General features: G+C 48.3%; 1 protein-coding gene across 1 annotated transcript in view; it reads left to right on the top strand.

The window, feature by feature from the left end:
• Positions 1-12,315, top strand: part of VWA1 (von Willebrand factor A domain containing 1) — a 21,342-nt gene extending 9,027 nt beyond the window's left edge. The window contains exons 2-6 of the mRNA XM_009274171.2: positions 554-1,117; positions 7,365-7,643; positions 8,674-8,946; positions 9,725-9,994; positions 10,671-12,315. Coding sequence (XP_009272446.1) covers positions 554-1,117; positions 7,365-7,643; positions 8,674-8,946; positions 9,725-9,994; positions 10,671-10,711 — 1,427 coding nt within the window. The 3' untranslated portion in view covers positions 10,712-12,315. The remainder of the gene's footprint in view (positions 1-553; positions 1,118-7,364; positions 7,644-8,673; positions 8,947-9,724; positions 9,995-10,670) is intronic.
• The last annotated feature ends 2,358 nt before the right edge of the window (positions 12,316-14,673 follow it).

Genomic DNA, 14,673 nt, shown 5'->3' with positions numbered 1-14,673 from the left:
CGATAGGGGGGGGGGGGGGGGGGTGGAGTGGGGTCTCATGAACTTTTTTCCTCTTGCTCTTTGTGATCCTGTAACCAGTTCAGGTTCTTGGACCACAGGACTTAAGAACTAGTTTTCTGTTCACAACAGAAACAGCTTTTTTGGCAATGTACTTTAAAACAAAAGGTGCTAAGAGAACTTAGTTTGTGAAGGATCACAGGCAGCCCTCTGGCTAACGCTTCAGTGTTAGCATCTCAAAGTGTTCGCAAAGAACAGTTGTGATCAAACAGATGAGTCTAAGCAAAGCTGTCCAATGGGGGAAGGCGGGGTGCTAGGGAGATGGGGTGAGAAGATCCTGGACAGTGGACAGCAGGACTGAGAGTAAAGCCCAGGACCCCTCACACTAGATGCAAATAATAATAAAAAGAGGCAAATCCTGAGGTCTCTACTCAGCAAAATTCTCACTGAATTCTGAGATTTGGCACAAGATAACCAAGCGTTCCTAGCAGATGCCTGTGCAGGTATGGGTTCACACCATTCCACTAATGCACCTCCCTCTCTCTTCCCCTGCTAGGTCCCCAGCCGTCTATTTCCAATTCAGAGGGGGACCTCCTCTTCTTGCTGGACAGCTCTGGCAGCGTCTCCTACTATGAGTTTTCCAGGGTCAAGGAATTCATGTGGGACCTTGTGCAACCTTTCACCTTTGGCCCCAAAGATGTCCAGACCAGCATCATCCACATCAGCACTACGCCCACCATGGAGTTCCCTTTTGACCGGTACCTGTCTAGTGGGACTCTGCAACAAGCCATCCGGGACACTCAACAGCTCATGGGCGACACTAACACAGGCAAAGCGCTCTCCTACGCCAAGGAGAAGTTCTTCAGTGATGAAGCCGGTGCCCGGCCAGACGTGCCCAAGGTACTGGTTTGGGTGACAGATGGTTTCTCCACTGATGACATCTCTGAACCCATGCAGCTTCTGAAGGACATGGGAGTAACAGTCTTCATTGTCAGCACTGGACGGGGGAATTATCTGGAACTCTCCGCTGCTGCCAGCCAGCCTCCTGAGAAGCACCTGCACTTTGTGGATGTTGATGACCTACCCATCATCACAAAGGAGCTTCGAGATGCTATCCTAGGTACATTGGGGTTGGGTTGTGGTCACTGGGAGTTTGCAACAGGGCTGAATATGAGTTAATGCCTGGCTCTGCAGGGCAGGCAGTGTGAGAATCCCCTAAAACCAATGGTCCTACTGACCCACAGCTGCTGCCCTTGCAAACTGAGGTGCTTTGTCCACAGTGCTATAGGTCCAAGTATAAACCAAGGCTTTTAGGAGGTCTGGGACAAATATCTCTATTGCCCTTGGAAGGTCCCATGACTGACTGGGACAAATTCCCTTCTGCAGACCTGTTAGTGAGATTAATTTGTGTTTGTAATGAGTTGTTGTTCAGTTGTTAATGAAGGAAGGAGGCTGAGGCAGCGCATTATTTGGATTGCTTAAAAACCCACAAGACTTTGAAAGGAATCATGCAGGTCACAGACATCCGTGCAATTCAAGCGTGGCATGAAGATGTCCCCACCTGCACAGGTTAACTGTTAACCAAAGGCTTCCCGAACAGGCAATGATTTAACTACAGTAAGAGGCTGCTGACTGTGGGAGCAAGGTGCCTAAGCCCCTTGAACATGATTTTCACATTCAGGGTGAATTCTTTCTCTCTAAAATGCTGTCTGGCTATGTGCCATCTGATGGAGGCGGAGGACACAAATGTGTTGAACACATTGCGTACACAAAATGGGATGTGTATGCCTGGGAAGGATTTGGTCCTGTCAGCTCCCTCACACTCTTGTCTAGGGTAGATCTGACTTCCTATATATACCATCATGTGCAGGCACAGTGGCTGGCACACACTGAGGTATCTAACTCCTGCCTACAAGTGGCTGGCAGTTGTTCTCTTACAAAGAGCAACTAAGGATGGGGCTTGCTATCAGCATTAAGACTGTAGGAGAGGAATGTTTTTGTTCCATAAATCCCCTGTTGTAACGTGTTCCACATCTGCCAGATCTATAGCCCGCCTTGGCTAGCAGAGCCCTTGGAAGAAAATCCCAGCCCTAACTTGTTAGGTTTAGCAGGCCAACTCCTACCTCTTTGTTGCTAGCATGGTTGTGGCGGTTGCTGTGCAGAGAGCAGGAACAGACAGCAGGTTTGATTCCTCAGCCGCCTTGTTTTTTTAAAGCATCCAGGAAAGGGTCTGAGGAGACCCAAAGCCATAATCTGGGCCAGAAGACAGGCATTTGGAAGTCAAGAGGAATATCTCATGTTAATCTGCATGCTGCACTGCACAATGCATGTTCTTTTTGCAGCTCTTGAACGCTGTCACGGTGGGAGTGCCAGTGATTGCAAAGCAGGGGTTTTGCCGCAGCCTCCCGGATGCTTCTGGATTTGTTTGGAAAGCTGAGTGAGTTACTATGACTTTGCAGACTTTCCATGCATTTTCTGGAGGTTCTCCCTCCATTGGAAATCCTGTTTTAATTCCTCATTTGGCTTCTGCTATGCGAGTTGGTTAGAGCTGGCTTTGGAGTGTCCAAGTAACCCTTTCCACAGAAGGATCCTCTGTATAGCAATTTCTTTCTATTTCCAACCGTGATCATTTAATAAACCACACACAGGGACTATGTTCTCCAGTCATCCACCTCTCTCCTGTATGAGTATGGGGCAGTACCAGCAGTCCTTCTACTGTACTAGATGCCACACAGACCCCCAGATGTTTCGTTTCAAGTGGCTGTTTCAGCTTCTAGTGCATCCTGAATTCGGATGGTATGAAATAGCATCCCAACATGAGAAATCACCTGCATATCCTTGCAGCACAAGACTGTCTTGAAGATCGTAAGATCTGCAAAGATAATAAATACTCTGCTGTGCCTGAGGGCAGTATTCTGTGCATCCATTAGATCTAGAAGTTACTAGTCTGAGATCTTAATGGAAGGTGAGATTCCCATAGGAATCCAGGGGCTGGTGCTTTAAGCAAAATACCAGACATTGGTAACGTCACTTGAGTTAGCCTTAATAAAGCCACATATGTCCACTCCTCCCTGCCTGGAGGAGGCAGCCCTCATCACCACCCTTCCTGCTTCTGTGGCCCCTGGGATAGCAGGGACAGACAGGATCCTTGGCAGGCAGAAATTAGGCCTTTCCAACTCTGGAACACCCAGAGTGGTTTTATTATCACTGTTATCTTATCTTCATTTCTTGCTACTGTTTTTTAAAAGCCTTCTGCGGAACACCCAGAGTGGTTTTATTATCACTGCTATCTTATCTTAATTTCTTGCTACTGTTTTTTAAAAGCCTCTGTAGATGCACAAACAAGCTTTGTCAAGAGTTGCTCTCCTCCCTCCATCTCCTATCTAGGAATGGGGTGTTTCATGCCTGCTCCGTAGATACTCCAACACAATGGTCCCTGGCTACCAAGCTGCTGCTGTCTCAGGCTGAGAAACCCCCATGGAACAGTTCAATCTCTGCAGCTGTACCTCACTATACACAGGTAGACACCTTTTATGTAGGGGTTGCTCAGTTAAGAAGCATTTTCTTTGCCTTCAGAAATTTGATCAGAGATCTGAGCAGGCAAATAATATAATGAACTGTCAGGGCTGAGTCTGGAGTTCACAGCAAGGGTTTTCAGTCCTAGACAGCAAGACAGCCACTACTTGGACAGGGAGACAAAAGGAAGGTGCCTTACTCTTCCGAACTATATTCCTGTCCCGCTACAGGCTCTGCTGAGGCCAAGGGATGTGATGTCTCTGCCTCAGTTCCCCTTTTGAAAAACCTGGCTGTGTCACAGAGCAGAGAAGATGGGCTGCTGCTTAGACATGGCGGACCTGAAATACTTCCAGTAATGCTACTACGCAGAGGGGTGCGAGACGGGGACTGTGGATGGATGTGTGTGTTCACTCCACCTCTTTTCCCTTGGCACAGGGTCCTGACACAACAAGTCTGCGGAATGCAGCAGGCTACAGTTTGTTCCCAGCCAGCCTGGCTATGGCCACAGCCACGACGGGCTCCTGGCAAATTCTAGTGTGAAGGAAGGGGGACTCTAGCTCAGGCTTCTTCCATTGCATCTTATATATTATGTACACAATATGTGGCATTTGGTGCTCTCCTTCTGGGGAAGGACCTTCAAATATTGTGAAACCAAAGCATTCCTTTGAGATGACAACAGGTTCTGTGCTAGCATCCGCTTGCTCTCCGCTCAGCCAGTTGAACTGACAGCTGCTGACTTGTTTCATCCTTCGGCACCATCTTCTGAGCCAAGTTCTGCAGGAGCCCACCTGCCCAGCAGTCACAAAACATCAGCCACTTCCCATGCGTATTCAGGGCAACACATTTCTGATCTGAAACAAGGTCCTGGATAACTTCTGCTGTAGCGAAGGCTTTGAGCCTAGAGTCCTCTGACATTCTCACTTAGCACTGAATATAAGCAGGCGACCAGAGGGAGTGATCTCAGACCTTGAATGTCCACCCTGGTAATGAAGTGTGTTGGTTTTTTCCCCCCCCCCCTCCCAGAATCAGAACCCTCCCCCCCATCCATATCAAAGCAGGGAAATAGATCCATGGAGGAGTGATTTGTCCCAAGTCCTAGCTGAAGCTTCTGCAGAGAGGGGATCATGTACCCAGGGCTAGAACAGGTTCATCTGCTGCCTGGCTGCATTTCTTACACATATCATGAAAGTAGCAGCATTTCTGCGAGTCTAATCTTGACCTTGCCAGCGTTCATGGGATGCCAGCAAACCTGTGGCTGCAAAACAGTGTTTCAAGTCACCAAGAGGCAGGAGGTGGAAGGAATGAAGTTGGTTGGTTTTTTCCCCCCCCCCCTCCCAGAATCAGAACCCTCCCCCCCATCCATATCAAAGCAGGGAAATAGATCCATGGAGGAGTGATTTGTCCCAAGTCCTAGCTGAAGCTTCTGCAGAGAGGGGATCATGTACCCAGGGCTAGAACAGGTTCATCTGCTGCCTGGCTGCATTTCTTACACATATCATGAAAGTAGCAGCATTTCTGCGAGTCTAATCTTGACCTTGCCAGCGTTCATGGGATGCCAGCAAACCTGTGGCTGCAAAACAGTGTTTCAAGTCACCAAGAGGCAGGAGGTGGAAGGCACGTGTGTCACAAGCTGTCTTTTGAGTGTTGCTAGGAAGGCACTGCCTGGGTCTAATACAAGAGATTAACTTGCTGCTTCCCTCTGGGAACAAGGAGGTGCTGTGAAGCATACCATGGGCATCTTTTTATATGCTCAAGGCATCTGTAATCTGGCAACAAGGGGCAGAGCTATTTGCTGTGGGCTTCCTGCAGCATGTCCCTCAGGTGTTGCTGCACCCTGTTACTTTAATCTGCCCGACTTGCTTACAGCGTCCCCGGGCCCTGCCTCCAAGCTCACTTATTTCCATTCCCTGAGCTTTTGGCAGGACTTCTGGTGCTGAGGCCTTTCTTCTGTTCCCGGTTCCTTTGTGGCTTGGCCACTGGTAGTTGCGGGGCTCACGGAAGGGTGCAGTGCCCCAGGCCCCGTGGTGCTGCCTCCCACCCTCTGCCTCCTCCGAGCTCCGACCGGGTGGAGTGCTGCTGGCTGGCAGGGTGTGTGGACGGGAGCGGGCAGGGCACGGAGAAGGGAAATGTTCCTGCCTGCCTGGGAGAGCCAAAGAACAGCTCAGAGGAAAAACTGAGGCTGCTTTATTTGGTACGGGGAAGTTGGCAGGGACTCGGAGCAGCTCGGAGGAGGAGAGCTGATCTTCTCCCAGTTAAAGGGCAAGTCTGAGAGTGCAAGGCTACCCCCTGTTTTCTTGCAGGTCTGGGCAGACTTTTGTGCCTCCCTTTACCTCTGTGTAATGGGCAGCCAGTGAGAGCTACTTACAGTACCCTGAAGTATTTAAGCTTCAGCTGGAGGGTACTATCATAGGGTTTCAGGAGTGACACTGTGCAGAGCAAATGCACTTCTGTAAGGCTCAGGGTGCTTTTAAAAATCCTTTTTTAAAAAAAGAGCATCTTTATGTCTTCGTATGCCACTTTCCTGGAGCTAGAAACAGTCCTGTGTGTTTCTGCCCCTCTGGAAGACCAGAGAACAGTGGAATTCTGCCCAAGATGGGCTCAGGAGGCCACGTGTGTTGGAAGGGTCAAGTAGCAGAGGAAGCTGGGGGAACTGCAGAGCATCAGAAGAGGTATTCGTGTCTGGCATTTGGGGTCTAGAACTGAAAGGTAGCATGAGCTTTGAAGAGAAGCCTCTGTGCAGGGGGAGAGAGAGGCGAGATAGCAGAGAGAGCGGCTCTGAATGTTGAATGTCACAAAACAATGGAGCTCTGTGAAACACTGCAGGGAGTGACTTCAGCTGGGGTGAATGCAGCCGGCTCAGCAAATGCTGGACAGTCCCCAGTTGTTGCCCCTTCTTCCTGGCCACTGGGTACAGGCAGAGAGCAGGGAGAAATGTGTTTCTTCACGCTCTGGGTTGCTTCACATACATGACAAAATTTAGTGGTTTGGTTTCACTAGTAGGTGATTTCCACAGGGAGCTCAGGATGAACTGGGCGCAGGAGTTTCGGAACCTGGATGCCCAAATTCTGTCTCCAGCTTTGCCACAGGCAGTGCCAGTGCTGCTTGCCATGCTGGGTACACGGTAACGTCTTGCTGAGTGTGGGAAGCTGCCTGTTTGGCCAGGCACAGTAACTCCCACACATCTGTCGTGCAGTAGCAGCTGCCCAGAACTTGCTGGACCGCTCTGGATTCGTTCTTGGTGGCAGAAGACTGGCTTGGATGGGCAGGGGCATGGTTCCTGCTGTGCCAGGCCCCTCTGTCACAGCAGATCACAGCACCGTTTGGCCTTAGCACGGAGGACAACGCAGAGAGAATGGAGAGGGAAAGCTGGGGCTTTATAGAGCAACCTGGAGGCTTGTGACAAACTGGTTTGAGGCTGGAGATGCCTAGGAGGCAAGGTGCAGTAGTGTTCTTGAGCTGAAGCCTGTTGTGCAGACAAAGCTGAGCAATTGCTTTAGCCAAAGTGCCACCTCATGGCGGTTGGGACATATGCATTTCCTTTGCAAGCTCTGTTCAGTGACAGGGTCTTGTCCGAGAGGTAGGAGTGGTGAAAACCCAGATATTGCTGCCTCAGTTAACGCATTTTACATTATATATCTACTTTTTTTTAGCTTTATGCTTGGCTTCGAGGATTCAGTTTTCCAGACCCCTTTCAAAGGGGGTCTGGTTCACTGAATTGCTATGAAGGGGCCTGGCTACACCTAGGTGACTTCAGCTGTCATCCACTGTTGCTGCAGGCTACGTCTCCCATCCAGAAGGGCCTGTATTTTAGATGTGCCGTGTTCTGCATATTGCTACTGTTTCTATTCCAGATGTTATCCAAGCAAATCGGCTCCATGCAGTAGATATCACCTCAAGCAGCTTCCGCCTGATGTGGCCCAAACTCCTCTCCCAAGAAACTGGCTACTACACCCTAGAGTATGCCCCAACAGATGATCTAGCAAGGAAGAGGACAAACCAAGTGTCTGGGGCTCACACTAGCCTCACGCTAAGCAACCTTGCACCAGAAACTACTTACGAGGTGGCACTCATTCCTGAATCCAACGTCCACTACTTCCCTCCCCAGACAACAAGGGTTACTACACTGGCAGGTAAAACGTGCACAATCGTGACCAAGGGGGAAGTCTCTACTGTGTTGAGCCTCGCGTATATAAAGCAAACAGGACAGCCCTTGGTCTGCATCCCACAGCCTCATGGTCTGGCTGGAGGAGGCAGATGGTTGCGGTCAGGACAGAAGATAATGTGCTGCTTTATGCTGGCACTCAGCTGGCAGCTCTTTCCTTAGAGAGATGTTCTGGACTGCCCGGAACAGGGGATCAGGTCTGATGGTCATAAGATGCCTTTCCAACCTTAAAAAATCTATGAATCTGGTGGGAAGCAGAGCCCACTACCCAGGAGAAGAAGGCAGGAGCTGCAGCTTGCAAGTATTTAACAGGGCTGAGGTGTAGAGCCCACTGGGGATAAAGCGCAGGCTGCTGCACGTACTTACTCACTAGCGCAGTATGATGGTCAGGCAGAAGCAGTGCTGCCTTGTGTGGGTTACTGCCAAAGAGGAATTTTGACCTTCACAGCTTGAGCAGCTGCTGTGGGAACAAGGAGATCCCTGTCTCCTACCTGAGGTTGCAGGTGCAGCTAGGGGAGAGTAATGCTCTTGAAGCAGGTGCATGCTGCTTCTCCAGGCATGGGGAATCCCTGTGTAAGAGGGAAGGAGAGGGGGAGCACTCAGAGCAGAAGCCAGCCCCTCTGTGCAGACTAGTCATTTGGGCCAGAGGAGTAACTCAGATTTATGCTGGATAGCAACGTGCAAAAAAGTGGCACACTGACAGTCTAAGCAGGGGTGACAAAGTCAAGATGAACCTGCATCCAATATTAATTTTCTGCATGCAAGGACAGTTTTGGCTGAGTAGTTTTGCCCACTCTATGCCGCACAGGTAGAGAAACCATTTTCTTAGGGCTGAGCTGGGTTGTGCTGACTTGGATGACTATCAACATCCACTTGCTGGATGGATTTTCTTCCACCTCCTGGAAGCCAAATAATGGTGCGGGTCAATTACGCTCCTCTGACAGCATGCTTATGCCTTGAATTACATACTCATTTGTATCTTTTTACATTGCTTTCAGAGGAAATAAGCCCAGCTCAGGTTCTCATCTCGGAGTCTGGGCCACACAGCTTCCATGTTAGCTGGGCTCCTACACTGGACAGTGTGATCGGCTATCAGATCCTGTATGGACCGCTCCCTGGGAACTCGGTGAAGCTGCTGGAGGTGGATGGCAAGCACAATAGCACTGTGGTGGAGAATCTGGCACCCAATACAACCTATCTAGTGACAGTGACTGCAATCTACAAATCGGGAAAGGAGAAATCCCTGTCAGCTAAAGCATGCACTCAGGAAGGTGAGTGAGCAGCACTCTGCTGATAGGAAACCATATGGGCATAAGGAGTCTCTGAAGTGCGCCTGTTTCTTTGCATAGATCATCGGCCTCTAGGTGAAGCCGGAGAACTCAGTCAGCCCAGTTACTGGGGAGGGATGAGGGAAGGGGAAAGCTGCAGCTTCTGGTGAACAGCACATGATATGCCATTAGGATGTAGCAGATAGATAAGGCGTAGGACTGAAAGAAAATCAGACACGCACAATATGACTGCTGTTACAGGGTGCGTACTGCCAAGCTGCTGGTGCAGTCACAAGCAGAACTTGGAGATCCCTGAATCTCCCTGAAGAAGAAAGCAAGCTGCCTTTCCCTCCTATCCCCTCGGTGTCTGTTCTTTGGTGTGATTTAGCATCAGAGGGGTGGAAATTTCAGCAGCAGAAGCTTCTGCTCTTAAGAGGTACCTGTGAAGATATTGCAGGAGGCAAAATCTAGCTCTTATTAGGACTCGAGAGTGAGGAGCTCAGAGTGACAGCAGCTGAGGGTGTGGGAGGTGGCCAGACAGTGCCTAACAGTGCCAACAAAAGTATTTTGTGCTGGTACCAGGACAAAGTTAAGGACTAATTAGGCTGAGCTCCTCCAGTATGGAGATGTAGGGTGACAGGCTATTGCATCTCTACAACAGAGAAAGATCAGGCTGGCTGGCAACCCCTTCTCAGCAATCCCTTCAGGAGGAACAAGGAGCTAGCCGGTAAGGACCACTCCATACAAATGGCCCACAGTAACATGAATCTTCTTTCTCTAGAGGGCTCCAAAGTGAGGCACCTTCGCTTTGAAGACATGGGCCCCAACACCTTGAAAGCCTCTTGGGACTCTGCCGATGGGAAAGTCCTTGGTTACAGAGTCAGATGCCGGCGGCAAACTGGCCCTTCATCTGTCATCAGCGTTTCACCGCAGATCCACAGCGTGCTCCTCACAGACCTGGCTTCGGGCACCACTAACAAAGTGTGCGTGAAGCCCATGTACAAGAACCAGCCGGGCAAAGGGCTATGCCGCATGGTGCACATGCAGCCAGGTGAGCTGGGGTGCAAGGCAGAATCCTGGGGCACTTTTAGCCAAGGGAAAGTGTCCTGAAGGGCCCTGAGGTGCTGGAGATCCAACACAGAGGAGCCCTCATGGCTGAAATACTCTGTGCTCATCAGCTAGCTTGCCAATAGGGCTTCATCACAGCTACCAGCCCAAAATGTACTGTCCAAAGATGGGCTCTTTCCCCCATTTTTAAGAGCAATACTCCTCCTAGTGGCGTTATATTTGCAGGCAGGAGAAAAAGTGTACAGTGGAGACAGTCCTGCAACTACTTTGGGATAACAAGGGTGGGAAGACTGCTAAAAGTTGGCATGGGCATTGGAAGCAGTGTTTAAAAGTCATTGGAACTCTTGGCTACCCTTCACTCTCCAACGTGGCAGGGACAAGCTAACTATTGAACACAGCTACTAAGGCACGACACATCTGCTTTCCTCCTTCCGCTACCCAGAAGTCGCTTACTGTCATGAAACACAAAGGGATTCTTGGAGGGCTGAAGTGAAGTAAGAGTTAAAAAGAAGCTGCGTGACAGTGCAGAAGCACAGCCTTTTTCCCAGCAAGAGGCTGGAGTGATAGTGACGATGACCACAGGGATGAGATCTCTGACTCAGTTTTATCCACCCATTTTCCAAATTTGACTGACATTATACTTTTTGTGTTCTTCCCAGCTACTGACGCCCAACGATATAAGCACAGACAGAAAGCGTGACAGACTCTGGAGTGAACTGATTCCCACCAGAGCAAGGAATCTTGCTTGGACAAAGACTTGGACAAAAAGGAGGGGTCGGGGGGGAAACAGGAAAGCTCACAGATCATCTCCCAGCCTGCACTGTCCATTGAGGTGTCCTGGTTGCCAAGCCTAAAGACTGTCCTCAGCCAAGTTCTTCCAAAGCTTAAAGGTTTGACTTGGCTGGATGGAACAACCGATCTGACTAATAGATCCCAAATCTGTACCCTCTCTTATATAAATACGCCTGACAAATAACAAACAAAAGGCAAAGTGATGAATCCTCACTATTGCTTGCTTACTGCCTGTTCTCTATTTATTAAATGTTGATACAGTTTTATTTTTGCAGCTTAGGAGCATGTTCAAGACTTGGCTGTTTACTGCCCTGGCCTTTCATTCTGGGCACCTGCACTCGGAGAAAGATTGCATGCGGCCAAATCATTCCTGCTGTCAACAGCCATTGCAACTGACACTTGACAAAGCAGTTTTTTCCTCCAACTCATCCGGTGTACTCAACAGGTAGCTCAAATTAGGCATCCCAAAAGTATAGCCTCTCGGGGATGGAAGGGAAAAGCATTGGGAGAAAGAAGAATAACATAATACAAAGATGTACAGTATGCAGAGGAGATTGGGTCAAAGCCGCCAGGATTTCTGAGAAGAGGAAGAAAAGAGGTTGTTAACCCACTTGGCCTTTGGCCAGGACATGGAGACGCTTTCTAAAAGACATCCTGCCTTTTAATAAAGTGCAAGGACAGTTTAGTGTTCCCAGATGGTCTTTGGTTTATGGCAGAGCTTGGTTGGTGAACTCTGAGAAACGGGGCGACAGGGCGGTGCCAGGCCAGGGCTGATGAGCACTGCCAGAGTGCTCTAGCAGAACAGTTTGCTCGCTGTCTGCCTGCTGAATTCTTGAGTCTCGTCAGCGCTGTTCCGCTTTCCCTCTGGCACTGGTATTAAATTCATCTGCTGCAATGACATCCAGATCCCTGATGGAGTTTGAAGGGTTCAGTTCCCCCAAGTAATTTGCCTTGGGATTTGGTATCAGTCTGAGAGAGCAGGAAACTCAAACTTGGGAATTTGCTTCCCCAGCAGGTTACTCTACAGTAAAGCGCTCAGCCCTCAGCTGAGCTCAAGGAGCAGCAGTGAGTCAAGGAAAGCCAGACAGCAAGACCATTTAAAGCAGTTTTTTTTTTTCTTCTCATTCAAATACACGCCTCCAAACAACAGCACAGTACTGCCTGGATCATGACCACTGAATTACTGTAGCATACCTGCAATCAGTGTCACCAAATTGGATGTGAGTCCCGCAATCAGAGGAGATCTCCATTATATGGAGATTAATTAGCCTGTTCTGTGACTAATTATGGGCAGTAAGTCTCCAGCACTATCATTCCAGGCTCTATCCTCTGCACTCTGAAAACACCTAGCACATCTTTAGTGTCTTGTCCTGGGCTTCCGCCCAGTGCTGAGCTTGAGCTACACTTAAAAATCAGGTTTTTAGGGGAGAAGAGTAAATCTGATTCTTTCCCTTTGGCCCCAGGATTGAATTTGCTGTCACTAAGCTACGCTTTGGAAAGGGGAGTTTGGGGGGGGGGAATCATTTTAATACCTAGTGACAAAGCCATTGGAGCAGCATGGTTCCAAAATTCAGGGATTAGGGCTGTAAAGAAATGTATATACTATCCTGGTAACAAAACCCAGCGTCAGTGGGAACACCTTCTCTCAGTAATGCTTGCTCTGTTTTAAATTTATTGCTTATTTGTCCTACATGTGGAACTTTTTTTTTTTAAAGCTGTGCTGTGTGTTGGAGGGCCCCCATGCAGTGTCGCTCCGTCCTGCAAACCCTCCATTAGCTCTGCTTATGGACTTCTTAAAGCAGCTCCTTTCGGAGCTGGGAGGAACTTTGTCACTGCCCTTGTCTCCCGAGTGCTGAATTCATCATGTCTAGGTTTATGGAGCATTTGCCTTGGGCTGTCGTCTTGTACAGGAGGAAGGGATAGGAGGGAGGCGAGTCATTCATTAACTCGATAAGAAGATTTCGTATGATTTGTGTTCTCCTTTGGAATGTGCATTTGTGACTGATTAATCTTAATGGAGACTCTGTGCTGAGGGGAAGATAAAGCCTCTGGAATCTCTTATGCAATAAGATAATCTTGTTCATTCTTGCTGTAGGACAGAAATTAATTTTGCACAACTCCTTGCATAGTTTACTAATACATTAACATGTCTTCCCCCCAATTGTAATGCATCCTTTTGAAGACAATTAAATACACAATACAAGAGCTATTGAATGATTACTTCATTCTTGATGGCAATAAGGGCAAATCTGTTAAGTGTAGCGCTTTTTTTTTCTAATGAGAAGTATGGGTTGAAAAGCTGGTATTCACCTCAATTTTAAATGACTGAAAAGTGAGCATTCCACCCATGACTTCATAGTCTGGCTTACATGAAACTTTACCCCCACCCCCATAAAAATGTGTCAGAAATATGTGAGTAGAAATATATCCGTCTCAGTGTCTCAGCTTCAGTAAGAATTGTTTTACAAGGAGCCAAAAAGTAAATGTCCCTTAAATCCTGGCAGAACTGGTAGTACTCATGAACATGAAAAGTCTAAGTTGGACGGGTAAGTTAAACTAAACTTTTTTTTAAAAACTAAAGTCTAATGATTTCTAGGGCTATTTAAGCATCGCATCTGGACCGATACAAGGGGTATGACACCCAAACACCTATGCAGGATGAGAGCACAAACCACGAGGGCTCCCAGTAGGGGCTAAGTTCTGTGTGTGGGGACTATAAAGAGCTTCGTTTGTAGATGAGCTGCTCCCGGGTTTTCTTTAGGGTCCTCGCACCTTCTGGTGCACGTGGGGTCAGCTATTATTAAAGGCTTAACTAGGAGTTGCTAGTGTGATCTGCTGAGAGAGTTCCCATCTCCTTCAGTAATACGAAGACGCCTGCTGTCCTGCATCAAGACACCGTGGGTTTGCTGAACACAACCTTCCAGGAAGGCGCTGATCCGTCAGGAACCGGAGCCGATCTGTACCTAGATAGGTGCCTGATGGCTTTCTGAAGGAAAACGGTATACTTCCCCAATTCCAGGATTTTGCTAGAGTGTGTGTGTGTTCGCTTGGAAGAAACTTGCTCTTAGGTGTGTACGACTTGCAGCATAATGTATAATTAATTATACATTTACTATACATTATAGTCCCAGGCTTGTGAGATGTCAAAGTACAACTATAACTAGGATGCACTAGCTAATGTCTCCAAGCAATCTGGAGGTTGTGTCTGCACTCGGCTGCTGCCAGCCAGGAGGGCACTTGATTTACTGTGGTAGATGACTGCCTGGTACAAATAGGCGTAACTTCGACAGCTTCATTAAGAAATACGAGCCAGCGTACCCCTCGAAGCTATGACGGTTCAGGGAATGTTTTTACCGCTGCCAAGATGAAGGAAAAGATTCCACCCAATACAAAATGGGTGGAATATAAAAATATATAAAGCTGAGTGTGGCGTCTCTGCTCTAGGCAGTGGAATGTGCTCGGAAAATAGCCTGCAAGTGCAAGTATCGATGTCTGTTCAGTGCGTGTCTTTTTCCTTTTGTACTCAGCAATAGTGCAATCAAATCTTTATTAAACATGCAATATATATTCTTTGACCCAAGATGAGAAATGAAATTATTTTAATATAAAAATATTTATATTTTTTTATACACTAGAAACTGCAGATTAAAAAAATTAATTATTTTGAGGAATGGGGCTCTGGAGTGCTTGGGGTATTACCCTGTAACAGACATTAACGGCTTTGCCCCTGCCTTTGTTTCCCAACCTGTGCGTGTGGCACGAGGGGAGCAGGCACCAGAGCCAGCGCTGACCTTTAGAACAAGCGCTGGATCTGCTAGTAGGAAAAAAAAAAGAGGCGAGTGGTAGAAAAGTCTCTTTTTTTAGAGACTT

This window comes from Aptenodytes forsteri, unplaced genomic scaffold (genome assembly GCF_000699145.1).
Source record: "Aptenodytes forsteri isolate BGI_AS27 unplaced genomic scaffold, ASM69914v1 Scaffold16, whole genome shotgun sequence".
NCBI classification, from domain to species: Eukaryota; Metazoa; Chordata; class Aves; order Sphenisciformes; family Spheniscidae; genus Aptenodytes; species Aptenodytes forsteri.
The sequence above is the reverse complement of the archived record's forward strand: the minus strand, read 5'-3'. Positions and strand labels throughout refer to the sequence as shown.